At 34.3% G+C, this 13,481-nt stretch overlaps 1 protein-coding gene across 1 annotated transcript; it reads left to right on the forward strand.

The window, feature by feature from the left end:
- The first annotated feature begins 1,274 nt into the window (after positions 1–1,274).
- CYLC1 (cylicin 1) lies at positions 1,275–13,257 on the forward strand. Its single transcript, XM_026480106.2, has 5 exons — positions 1,275–1,720; positions 7,304–7,344; positions 8,830–8,948; positions 10,325–12,040; positions 13,189–13,257. Exons 1-5 carry the CDS (start codon positions 1,275–1,277, stop codon positions 13,255–13,257), a joined length of 2,391 nt encoding a protein of 796 aa, XP_026335891.2.
- The last annotated feature ends 224 nt before the right edge of the window (positions 13,258–13,481 follow it).

Below are 13,481 nucleotides of genomic sequence, written 5' to 3' on the forward strand. Positions count from 1 at the left end.
AAAAAAAGCAACTAGTATATAAAAGAGACAACACCAGAACTCCACCAAATGGCAAAGGAGCTGCAGGAATGTTCTCCAGGTCAGAAGGACTGGAGAAAAACACAGTTCATTTTTCCACTCCACCTTAAAAGCCCACACCAGGGAAGGGTCCAGACACCATAACTTGTTGGTACAGTTGTCACAGCAAGCTTGTAACCTCAGTGAGCTCAGGGTCCACAAGCCTACAGCACTTTCAGTTGAGCTGGGGCACAGGAAAAAAGCTGCTTTTTAAAAGGGTCCACAGAAGCTGTGTAAATGCTCTCTCACCTTCCACCTTAAATTCCCAGACTGGAATAAGGTCCAGTCCCACACAGTGAGCTTACAATCTTAGCTGGCTCAGTTACACAAGCCCACACAGCCCTAGTCATGCTGGGGCATGGAAAATAAGCCATGGGTTGGTTTGTTTGTTTATTTGTTTTTTTGGTCTTGTTTTCTTTTTGTTTTTGTTCCTTTTCTTTCTTTTTTTTCTTTTATTTTTATTATTTTATTTATATTATATTTATATTTTATATTTTATTTATATTTATATTATATTTATATTTTATTATATTATTTATTATTTTATTTTTATTTTATTTCTTTTTTCTTTTATTATTATTTTTTCTTTCTTTAAGAAGCTGCAGTTCAGGGCGCCTGGGTGGCTCAGTCGTTAAGTGTCTGCCTTCAGCTCAGGGCTTGATGCTGGGGTTCTGGGATCAAGCCCCACATCAGGCTCCTCCACTGGGAGCCTGCTTCTTCCTCTCCCACTCCCCCTGCTTGTGTTCCCTCTCTTGCTGGCTGTCTCTCTCTCTAATAAATAAATAAAATATTTTAAAAAAAGAAGAAGCTGCAGTTCAAATGAGCAACTATAACAGAAGAGTCAGCCTGAGAACTTTGGGTGAACATGTACAGTTTACACTGCACTTTACTTTGAAAGCACAGACCAGTGCAGTCTGAGCACCCTAACTGGCCTGCCACCTCAATGAGTCCTGGGCCTCTAGCCCATACTAAGCCGTCCCACAGGGTGGCCAAAAGGTAGTGTACACCAGGACACTGCTGCTTAGTGCCCACCAGAGCCCAAGTCTTTGTACCAAGGTGACACAGGTGCAAAGCAGCCCAGAACATTCCCAGATATTTTGCTATGGCACCCTTGGTGTAGAGTGCTCCAAAACATGTTGGCTGACATATGCTTGAGATGCAGCTGTCCCCCCAGGATGCTCCTGACATGAAGGATCCCAGGAACTGCAGGCCCATACATGCATCAGCTTCAGACACCCCACATGGGCACATGCTATGTGGAGCACCCCAGAGCACTATCATCCATTCCAGGCTTGGCTCCACCCACCTGGCCAGGGCACCACTGCACTGAGTACGTTAAGACACCCTCACTTGCACCTAGTTCAGCTTCAGCAATTTTGCCAGATCACCCTCAGTGTGGAGAGCCAGGACACCCAGGACTGTACCCGATTCAGGTTCAGCTGTCCTGCCAGGACACATTTTTTATGGAGACCCCCAGGATCACAACAACCCATGCCCATTTTAGCTTTAACAGCCCTCCCAAGATGCCCTCGACACCAAGCATCCCAAGACCTCCCACCCTGTACCTCATTTCAGCTCCAGCCACTCCTCAGGTCACCCTCTGTTCAGAGAATTCAGGAACAACTTGGTTTACATCCACATCTGCTTCAGTTATCCTGCCAAGGTGCCCTCTGTGTATAGAGATCCAGGTGCCCCTAGCTTGTACCCACTTTAGTTTTAGCTATCCTGCCAGGGCACTTTTTTCATGGAGAGATCAAGAACCTCCTGACTATATACTACATCAGTTCCAGCTACCCTATCAAAACACCTACACAAAGAGCCCCAGAACACTGTGATTTACACCTATATTTCAGCTTTAGTTGTTCTGCTAGTGTTCCTTCACTGCACAGAATGATGTGAAAACCCTGCCTGCACCCATTTCACTTTTAGTTGTCCTGACAGAATGTCCACTACATGGAAAGCCCCAAGACCCCAACCCACGCCAACCTTAGCTCTAGCCAGGCAGGAAAAGTCACCAACCACAGTCTATATAGGGAACAGCCATTCACAAGACTGTCACTTCAGTTTAGAAGAAGTACCTGTTCTGCCTAATCCATAGAAATAAGCACAGAATGTCAAGCAAAATGGAGTTCTCCAAAAAAATACAACAAAATGAAATAAAACAAAACAAAACCTCTGAAAGACAACTAAATGAAACAGGCATAAGCAATATGCCTGATAAAGTATTTAAAGATTATAAAAATAATGGGCTGGAGAAAAGAGTGGAAGAACTCAGTGAGGCCATCAATTAAGACAGACCAAAAAATATAAGAAAGAAGCAATCATATTTAAAGAATATGATAACTGAAATTAAGAAAACCTCACACACTAGATGGAATCAGCAGCATATCAGCAGACATAGAAGAATGTATCAATGATCTGGAAGTCAGGGTAATGTAAAACCCTCAAACTGAATGACAAAAAGAGAAAGAAAAATGAAATTTGAGGATAGGTTAAAAGAGCTCTTGGACAACATCAAGGGAAAAAATACTCACATTATAGAAGCCCCAGAAGAAGATAGAGAAAAGGATAGGAAAAATATTTGAAAAAAATAATACTGAAAAATTCTTTAACACAGGGAAAGAAATACACATCCAAGTCCAAGAAGCACTGAGAATTCCACATAAGATGAACCTAAAGATGTCCACACCATGACAAAAATAATTAAAATGTCAAAAGTTAAAGATAGAGAACTTTAAAGCAGTAAGAGAGAAACAAAAAGTTACCTACAAGGGAAATCATATAAGACTTCAGCAGAATCTTCACAGGCCAGAAGGGAATGAATTGGTATATTCAAAATGCTGAAAGGAAATACCTACAACCAAGGATATGGATATATCATCTGGGCAGAAAATCAAAAAAGAAAAAATGTCTTTGAATGACGCATTGAACAAGATCAACATAAGAGGTATATATAGAGAATTCCATCCAAAAATAATAGAATATTCCTTCTTTTCAAGTTTGCATGGAATGTTCTCCAGAATAGGCCACATGTTTGGACACAAAACCAACCTCAATAAATTTAAGAAGGTTGAAATCATACCATGCATCTTTTCCAATCACTACAGTATGAAACTAGAAATCTATCACAAGAAAAAAGACTAGAATAGACGACAAACCTGAACACATGGAGACTAAGCAACACGACACTAAAGAACCAATGAGTTAATCAAGCAGTCAAAGAAGAAATAAAAAATAAAGTCATACAAATGAAAATGAAAACACAAAATCTTTGGGACACAGTGAAATCACTTCTAAGTAGAAAATATAATGGGATACAGGCCTATCTGAACAAACAAAAAAAGCTCACATAACAATTTGACTTTACATATAAAGGAACTAGAAAAACAACAACAAAAAATCCCAAGGTGAGTGAAAGGAAGGAAATAATAATGGTCAGAGGAAATAAATGGCATAGAAACTTAAAAAAACAGGGGTGCCTGGATGTCACAGTCATTGGGCGTCTGCATTCAGCTCAGGGCGTGATCCCGGCGTTCTGGGATCGAGCCCCACATCAGGCTCTTCCACTGGGAGCCTGCTTCTTCCTCTCCCACTCCCCCTGCTTGTGTTCCCTCTCTAGCTGGCTGTCTCTGTCAAATAAATAAATAAAATCTTTAAAAAAAAAGAAACTAAAAAACAGCAGAAAAAAATCAATGAAACCAAGAGCTGGTTCATTGTAAAGATAAACAAAATTGATAAATTCTTAACCAGACTCATCAAGAAAAAAAGAGAAAGGACCCAAATAAATAAAATAAGAAATGAGAGAGAAGTAACAATGACACAAGAGAAATACAAATTATAATTGACTACTACAAAAATTTACGTATCAACAAATTAGACAACCTAGAAGACATGGATAAATTCCTAGAAACAATCTTTGAAACCTGAATCAGGAAGAAATAGAAAATCTGAACAGATTAATTACTAGTAATGAAATTGAGTCAGTAATAATAATAATAATAATAATAAACTACCAAAAAATAAAAGTCTCAGGCCAGATGGTTTCACAGGTGAATTATACCAAACCTTTGAACAAGATTTAATACCTATTCTCCTCAAAATATTCTAAAAAAAAAAAAAAAAAAAAAAAAAAAAAAAAAAACAGAAAAAGGAGGAAAACATCCAAATACATTCTACCAGGCTAGAACTACACTGATACCAAAACCAAAGACACTTAATAAAAGAAAACTACAGGTCTATTTACCTAGTGAACACAGAAGTAAAAATTCCCACCAAAATATTAGCAAACTGCATACAAAGACATATTAAAAGATCATTCACCACATTGAAATGGGACTTATTTTGGATATGCAAGCGTGGTTTAATATTTGTAAATTAATCAACATAATATATCACATCAACAAAACAAAGGAAAAAATCATATGATCATTTCAATAGATGCAAAAAATAGCATTTCACAAAGTATGACATACGTTCATGATAAAAACTCTCAACAAATTGGGTTTAGAGGGAACATATCTCAACATAATAAAAACCATATGTGAAAAATGCACAGCTAACATCATAATGAAAGGTGAAAAACTAACAGTTTTTGCTTTATGATCAGAAATAAGACATAGATGTCTACCTTTGCTACTTTTATTTAGCATAGTATTGAAGTGTTATCCACAGCAATCAGACAAGAAAAAGAAATAAGAGGCATTCACATTGATAAAGACGTTAAACTGTCACTATTTGGAAATGACATGAATATAGAATAAAAATCTAAAAGATGCCATCAAAAAACTACTAGAACTGATAAATGTATTCAGTAAAGTTGGAGAATACAAAATTAATACCCCAAAATCAGTAGCATTTTAAACACTAATAACAAAGTAGTAGGAAGAGATATTAAGAAAACAACATAACTTACAATTTCACCCAAAATTATAAAATATCTAAGAATAAACTTAATCAATGAGGTGAAAGACCATACTCTGAAATCTATAAAACACTGATGAAAATTAATGATGATGACACAAACAAATGGGAAGATATTTTATGGTAATGGATGGAAGGACCAATATGGTTAAAATGTCAACACTAGCCAAAGCAACCTACAGATTAAGGATATCCCTATCAAAATGCCAACATTTTCCACAGTACTAGAAGAAATAATACTAAATTTGTATGGAACTATAAAAGACTCCAAATAGCCAAAGCAATCTTGAGAAAAAAATAATAAAGCTAGAGATATCACAATTCCAATTTCAAGATACACCACAAATCTTCAGTAATCAAAACAATATGGTATTGACACAAAAAAAGATATATATATATATCAATGGAAAAAATATAGAGCCCAGAAATAACCAAAAAAGGCAGAATTATACAATAGGCAAAAGGCCATCTCTTCAATAAATAGTGCTGGAAAAACTGGACAGCTAAATGTAAAAGAATGTAACTGGACCACCTAGTAACAGCAAACACAAAAATAAATTCATAATGGATTAAAAACCTTAATGTGAACCCATAAAAATCCTAGAAGAAAACACAGGCAATAATTTCTCTGACATCAATAACAAAATTTTTCTATATATGTCCCTAAGTCAAGATTAGATAGATAGATGATAGATGATGATGATAGATAGATGATAGATAGATGATAGATAAATAGATGATAGATAGATGATAAATGATAGATAGATAGATGATAGACAGACAGATAGGCAGAGATACTATACACACACAGACACACACACACACACACACTCACACACACGAGTGGAATATTATGCAACCATAAGAAAGGATGAGATCTTGCCATTTTAGACAGCATGGATGGACGTTGAGGGTGTTGTGCTAAGTGAAATAAATCAGGCTGAGATAGTCAAATACCATATAATTTCACTTATAAGTGGAAGCTCAGAAAATAAACTCACAAAGAGCAGAATCAGACCTATAAATGCAGGGAACTGATAGTTGACAGTCATGGGAATAAAAGGCATAGCATAAGGATAGTAGTTATATTGTAACAACAATGTATTGGGGCAGATGAGGACTACACTTATGAACATAACATAATGTATAAACTCGTGAAATCACTATGTTGTACAATTGAAACTAATGTAACATTGCATTAACTGCACTAAAAAAATTCCTCGAAGTGTTACAATTGAAGTTTTATTAACATTATTAGTATTATTATTATTAGCCATGGTACAAATTTATTTTTGTTATATGTTTATCAATGTTTATAATGCAAACTCTGCTTTTTTATTACAATATTGAATAATATATAGGAAATATATAGTATTTTGGCATGTTTTAAAATTTGTTACTTTTTTATTGAAGTATAGTTGACATACAATATTATATTAGTTTCAGGTATAAAACATAGTGATTCTATATATTCTACATATCATGCAGTGCTCACTACAGTAAGTTCAATTATCATCTGTCAGTATACTACATTATTAAAATATTTTTGACTATATTCCCTGTGCTATACATTTCATTCCTGTTATTTATTTTATAATGGAAATTTTGTACCTCTTAATCCTCTTTACCTATTTTGTTCATCCTACCACCCTTTCCCCCTCTGGAAACCACCACCTTGTTCTCTGCACTTGAGAGTATTTCTATTTTTGTTTATATGTTCATTGTTTTTTTCTTGATTGCACATATATGTAAAATTATATAGCATTTTTTTATTTCTTTATCTGATTTATTTTCCTTTGCATAATACCCTCTAGGTCCATCCACGTTGCTACAAATAAGATTTAATTCTTTTTTATTTGAGTAATATTCCATTATATATACACTACATTTTCTTTAGCCATTCATCTATAGATGGACAGTTGGGTTTCTTCCATATCTTAGCTATTATAAATAATGCTGCAGTAAACATAGTGGTTGCTATATCTTTTTTACTTAATGTTTTTGTTCTCCTCAAGTAAATCCCCAAAAGTGGAATTATTGCATCATATGGCACTTCTATTTTAGTTTTTGGAGGAACCTCTATGCTGTTTTCCACAGTAATTGCAGCATTTTACATTCCTACCAACAGTGTTCAAGTGTTTCCTTTCTCCACATCTTCACAAACACTTATTTTTTATCTTTTTGATACCAGGCATTCTTACTGGTATATTTTATATTATATCATATCATATCATACCATATTATAAATTATATTATTATTGACATATTACTGTTATTAGCTATTATTAACTATAGCACAAATTTAATTGAAGCTTTTTCTTAACAGGCAAGAAGTAAACATCAGAACAAATGATAATTCCATATCAAGTAAGAATTGAGTCTTTAAAGTTCAATATTATTTAGATTATATTTAAAATTATTTTAGGGACAAATGACTAGTATCTTCAATTCAGTGTTGTAAAGCATAAAGTACCCTGATTTTTTCTTAATATTTAAAAGAACCTATATGTATGTGGATATGTGTATGTGTATTGGAATGTGTGTGTGTGTGTGTTTAAAATATTTCTGACCTTGATGTGGGTTTGTACTAGCTACTTTAAAGGAAATAGTTTGTTCTTCCTCATTATAAAAAACCAACCTTAATTGCATAAGTTTTCCTTTTATTTAAAATCCATAATTATAAAACCTAAAGTAGAGAAAAAATAGTCAAAATGATGAAAGTGGACTTTTCATTCTGTTGAACAAATACAATTTAAGGAAAGTTCTCCTTATATATTGAGCTGATATCTGCCTGTACTGATACACAGTTTACCCACTGGGTCTAGTCCTCCTCTTAGGGAACACATAGAATTCCCTAACATTGTGACTAAGAGCATGGACTCTGAGCCAAACTATCTGTCTTTGAATCTCAGCCTTTTCACTTTATGATTTTTGGCAAGCAATTTAACTTCTCCCAGTGCTTCATTTTTGTACATCTATAAAATGGAAGCAATTATAAATCATATCTAATTCAAAGGGTTGTGATAACTAAATGTGTTTAAAACAGTCTGACAAACCTTAAGCACTATATGCGTTAACAGTTGCAGTTATTCTGTTATTACTATTGCTACTACACTTTCATATAACAGTTCTTTAAATATTTGAATGTAGTCATCACATCTCTCATTAGTCTCCTTATCTCCAGGAGAACTATTCTGAGTTACCTCGTCATTTCTTCTTTCCATGTTAGAGCTTCTGCATAGTTTGATCACTTTATTCTGGATGCCCTCAAGGGTGTATATGCCATTCTTTAGGGTTCCCTGAACTAAAATCAGGATTTGGGTTTCTAGCCCTAATTTCTGTGGCTTGGAAGTCACTGAGGTCAGAGGAGCACTAAAATAAATGATTAGATTTAATCAATATAAACTTTATTGACTACTTTATGCTCTGCATTGTGCTATTATGGAGACTATAGAAGACATATTGTTTGCAACAGAACCTAGATGACATAAAGAAAAACCAAAATGGAGAAGATGATGGAGATGTTGGAAAGGAAACGTCAAACCTTTCTCTATTTTCCATTCCTACTGTTTGTATTATTTTAACTACTACGATTTAGGTGAAAATTGGGAAAAGTAGTTTAATCTAAAAAATAAAGTTATAAATGTAATTTTACACATAATTTAGTACTAAATGGAGAGATCAGCTTTTATTTTCCCTAACTGATATGCAAAAAAAACTATAGACTTCAGAGAGAAGAGCTATATTTTAAGTTGTGACTTATCTTAAACAATATATTTCTTACTCAAGCATATTTCAGTGCTGATGAAAATCTGTTAACTGCAAATTGTTCATTGTCCTCACTCATTTTAGTCAATGAATCAAGCAGAAAATTATGGAATCAAGATTACTTTACTTTGACATTTCCCAAACCACTCCAGCCAGGTAGAAAAAAGAGATCAAGACATTCAGAATCACAAATCTCAGTTCCTGTAAGTATTGAAAATGTCATTTTAAACTAAATCTAAGTTTATATAATATACAAATATAAATTTAAAATATGTAATTTGAATTTTGCTTCCTTTTGGAAGCAGATATTTTTAAATTTATAATTCCCTTTACAACAGATTATCTCCATCTGTTTCAGATAAACTTTTATGTATACATAATTCTCCTTTTCAAAGGCATTATAAAGCTAGTAGGCTATGTAAGCTATACAACCTAATGCTGCAACTAGTGGGATCTCTCAGGAAATGTTTACCAGCTGCAAAAACATCTAAACTGAATCTTAGAATATGAGCCAATGTTGATGAGGTTTCAGGGCCTCTCCGTTTTCTTTAATCTGGCACTCAGGATACTAGATACTGGGACATTCAAGCTTTCTACCTCTTTCATAAAGTGCCATTATCTTATTAACATGGAAAAACTAGCTTACAAATAGAAAAGATGATGAAGATGTTTGAAAGGAAATGTCAAATCTTTCTCTATTTTCCATTCTTATTCTTTGTATTATTTTAACTACAATGATTTAAGTGAAATCTGATGTCACCCATGGTAATATCAAAATGTGTTTTAAAAGCATCACCCAAAGCAGAGTTACAGTCAATGCATTTATTCAAGTGTCATTCATTACATCTGTAGTGATCCAACTTTCATGCTTCTTTTCATGGTCCCCCTTTAATTCCATATGACCATTTCATTGACTGGTGATGTCCCTACTGAATAGTTAAAAGACTATAAAAGATAAATGCAAAATTAGTGTATGTGTCCACTTTGAGAACCAGATTTGACAGATTTGGGGTTGAGACTTAAAAAAAATTACATTACTGTTGCACAAATTAATAGGATCAGATATTTGTTTCATTTTATGTCCTTGTTTTGGAAAATAATTCACACCAGGGCTCTCAGGTTCTTCATTTGATCAGGGATGTTGAAAGCAGGAGGAAAAATCAGGCTAAGGCCTGAGGTCTACAGTTATCACAAGAATTGTCATGACAAACTACAAGGGCATCAGTTTATTTCTGAGCTAACATGGGGATGAGAGGTGCACAAAATGTTTCAAAAGATCTCTTCCATATAAGAATTGAAAAGGAACCCACTATCAATGATGAGGATGGGCCCTTAAATGCCATGGATCACTGTGAGCTTCCTCCAATCTCTATAAATCATTGAGAAAATCCTAAGGTTAAAGTCGTTTGGTTTCTAATATGGAGTTATCTCACATACATAACACACACAGAATGTCGAAACTAGTTTTTTCCATTTTAAGTAGATGGTTAATGAGAAACTAGACAATTTTCATGTTTCAATATTAAAAATATATAACTTATTTAAAAATGTTTATCATTATTCTAACTAATCTTTTCAGAGACATGACAAAAGAAAATCAGAGGAAGTTCAGAAGCCAGCTCATATAAGGATAAGGCATTCTTTTAAAAAATTTTCCCAAAGGCCATCTGTTTACTTAACTGTCAGGAGACAGGCTCCATTCAGAAATCCTTATACTCTTAAAGCCCATCCTGAAAATGGAGAATCTAAAAAGCCCAAAGATGACAAAAAAGGAAGAACTTTGCAGAGAATTTCCAAGAAAAACAAAGGCCCACATGAAACAACTACAGAATCTAAAATGGTAAATGATGAGAAACCTGAAAGAGGAAATAAAGAAGATAAAACTCCATCAAAATTATCACTTTTATGTGAACTATCTAAGGATTCAAAGTCCAAATTGGAAATAAATCCAGAATCCAATGATTTTAAGGCAGTCTCAAAGTATCCAAAAAAAGATAAGAAAGATTCAAAGATTTCCAAGGAGACATATAATGAATTCATATGTGCAAAGAAGGATTCAAAGGACTCAATGAAAAATTCTGATGCCAAATCACAGACTTGCTCAAAAAATATTTCAAATATGGATTACATACTGTATTTAGAGGAGTCTGGTGCTGAATCCATGAAATGTGAAATGTGGTTAAAGAATTACTCTCAGAATAATTCAAAGAAGCCTTCAAAGAAGGACACAAAAAAGGATGCAAAGAAAACCTCTGACGCTGAGTCTGTAGACTCAAAAGATGCAAAGAAAGATAAGAAAGGTGTAAAAAAAGACAACAAGAAGAAGGATGCAAAGAAAGACACAGAGTCGACTGATGCAGAATCTGTAGACTCAAAGGATGCAAAGAAAGATTCAAAGAAGGCTAAGAAAGGCTCAAAGAAAAATGACAAGAAAAAGGATGCAAAGAAAGACACAGAGACTACTGATGCAGAATCTGCAGACTCAAAGGATGCAAAGAAAGATTCAAAGAAGGCTAGGAAAGAGTCAAAGAAAAGTGACAAGAAAAAGGATACAAAGAAGGATGCAGTGTCTACTGATGCTGAAACAGAGTCTGAACTGGAGACAAAGAATTTGAAGAAAGATGAAAAGAAGGATAAGAAAGATTCAAAAAAAGATGACAAAAAAAAGGATGCCAAGAAGGATGTAGTGTCTACTGACACTGATTCTGAATCTGAATGGGATTCAAAAAAGGGCAAAAAAAATGATAAAAAGGATAAGAGAAATTCAAAGAAAGACGACAAAAATAAGTTTGCAATGAAATCTGAAGAGTCTACTGAAACTGAATCTGATTGGGAATCAAAGAAGGATAAGTACGATTCAAAGAAGACTAAGAAAGATTCAAAGAAAGATGCCAAGAAACAGGATGCAAAGAAGGGCATAGAGTCTACAGATGCAGAATCTGATGAATCTTCCAAGAAAGACTCAAAGAAGCCTGAGACACTCAAAAGTTCAGATGCTGAATCCGAAGAGTCACTATATAAACTTGGCACTAAAAAGAAAGTTGCTGATGAATCAGATGCCACATCTACAGATTCAAAGAAGGAAGCACTGGAACTAAAGAGAGAATTCAAAATGTCATCCAAAAAGACTACATTCAAAGAAAAAGGGAAAAAAACAGGTACAGGTAGAGTCCCTCCATCAAGAGAAAGACCACCACTACCTCCTTGTGAGCCTTTGCTACCATCACACAAGACCAAACGTCTCTGTCAGTGCCAGATGCCTCCTGCACCTCAAAAACCAAGATATGCTCCTTTGGTATGTTTACTGTGTTTTATTTTAGAAAAAATGGACAAAAAATGAAAAATATTAAGAAGGGTTGAATTTATGTTTTCCTTAAGAGTAGTTCAACTTTACTGGAATATTGACAAGTGAGGGACTAACAGATAAGAAAGAATATTTCAAAAGGACCCAAAAGAGTTGAAGAACAAATGTCAAAAAGTTAAGAATAATATTTAGACTGAAGCAGAGAACTGACTTGTGACTTGAAAAAACAATTGAAATTATTTGTAAAGAGAATACAATTACAAAAGTGGTTAAATGTTTTTAAGAAGGAATAAAAAAACCAAAATTGACAAAAACTTTTATAGAGGCAGATTTTAATGAGATAGACATTTCCTAAGAAGTTGCTAAATATAGTAAAAACTCAACCAAAACCCAGACATAGCACAGTAAAAACATAACATACAAGGATTCAAATATGCAAATTAAATTATTTAATCTATATCTGAACTAAACTTTATAAGTCATCATTCTTATTGATAATCAGGGAAATAAGTTAACTTGCCAGGAGTAACTAGATCCCTTCTGGTTTATAACAATCAGGTTAATTTGCTCTCTTTGGGGGTAAATGCTCTGTAAATTTAGTTTCTTTTCTTTTCTCCAGAAGATCTCTTTCATCCCCTTTCCTCCAAAATCTGGCTAGAAGGGAAGCTTAAGTAGACATCTCAATTTGAATGTAGGGGCTCCTGCTCCCCATGTTCTCTCCCCTTGCTGGTTCTCTCTGATCTTTGGTTGAGACATAATTCATTTGCATGGTTTCTGGGCATCAACCTGTGTGTCCTCTGCTTTCACACAGTGTTTATTGTCAGTTCTCAGCATGACAGGGCTGATGCCCTCTGTTCTGCTAAATTCAGAGCTTCTCTAGATATTGCTGAGTCTTAACCTTGAGCTTCTCATGTTAACTAAATTTCTCCCTTCCTCCACTTCCTCCCTGTTCTCCTATGCTTATTTCCTCTCAATGGGCTTCGACTTCCTCTTCTAGTCTCATGGGGATCTCCCTTTACTTTTTATTCCAAGTTTTTTCTATCCTTGGTTTATAATAAGATTTTATGTATATCTCCATTTTCCTCTTCATATATTTTCCTATTTTTATTTAGATATCTTTTTTTTTTTACTTCTGTCAGAAAGTCTGGACTTTAAGTCCATTTTTCTCCAAGCAGACTCAGAAAGTCAGCTTTGAGACTCAAAGCTGATGAATGACTTCTTTGCTAAATGGTAAATCTTAGATGGGTGAATGGCCATTAGGGCAACAAGATTTACAAGAAATGAGAAGGTATCGGTGGATAAATTTTAAGGCAAATGAAAAGAGAGAACCCCAAGTAGCTGGATTATTTTCCATGAAAAGTGTTTATGAAAAATAAGTAAAATACAAGAAAATGAATTGGGGACATGGATTGATTTTAGTTGTAAAAGAAAA

This window comes from Ursus arctos, chromosome X (genome assembly GCF_023065955.2).
Source record: "Ursus arctos isolate Adak ecotype North America chromosome X, UrsArc2.0, whole genome shotgun sequence".
Classification (NCBI taxonomy): domain Eukaryota; kingdom Metazoa; phylum Chordata; class Mammalia; order Carnivora; family Ursidae; genus Ursus; species Ursus arctos.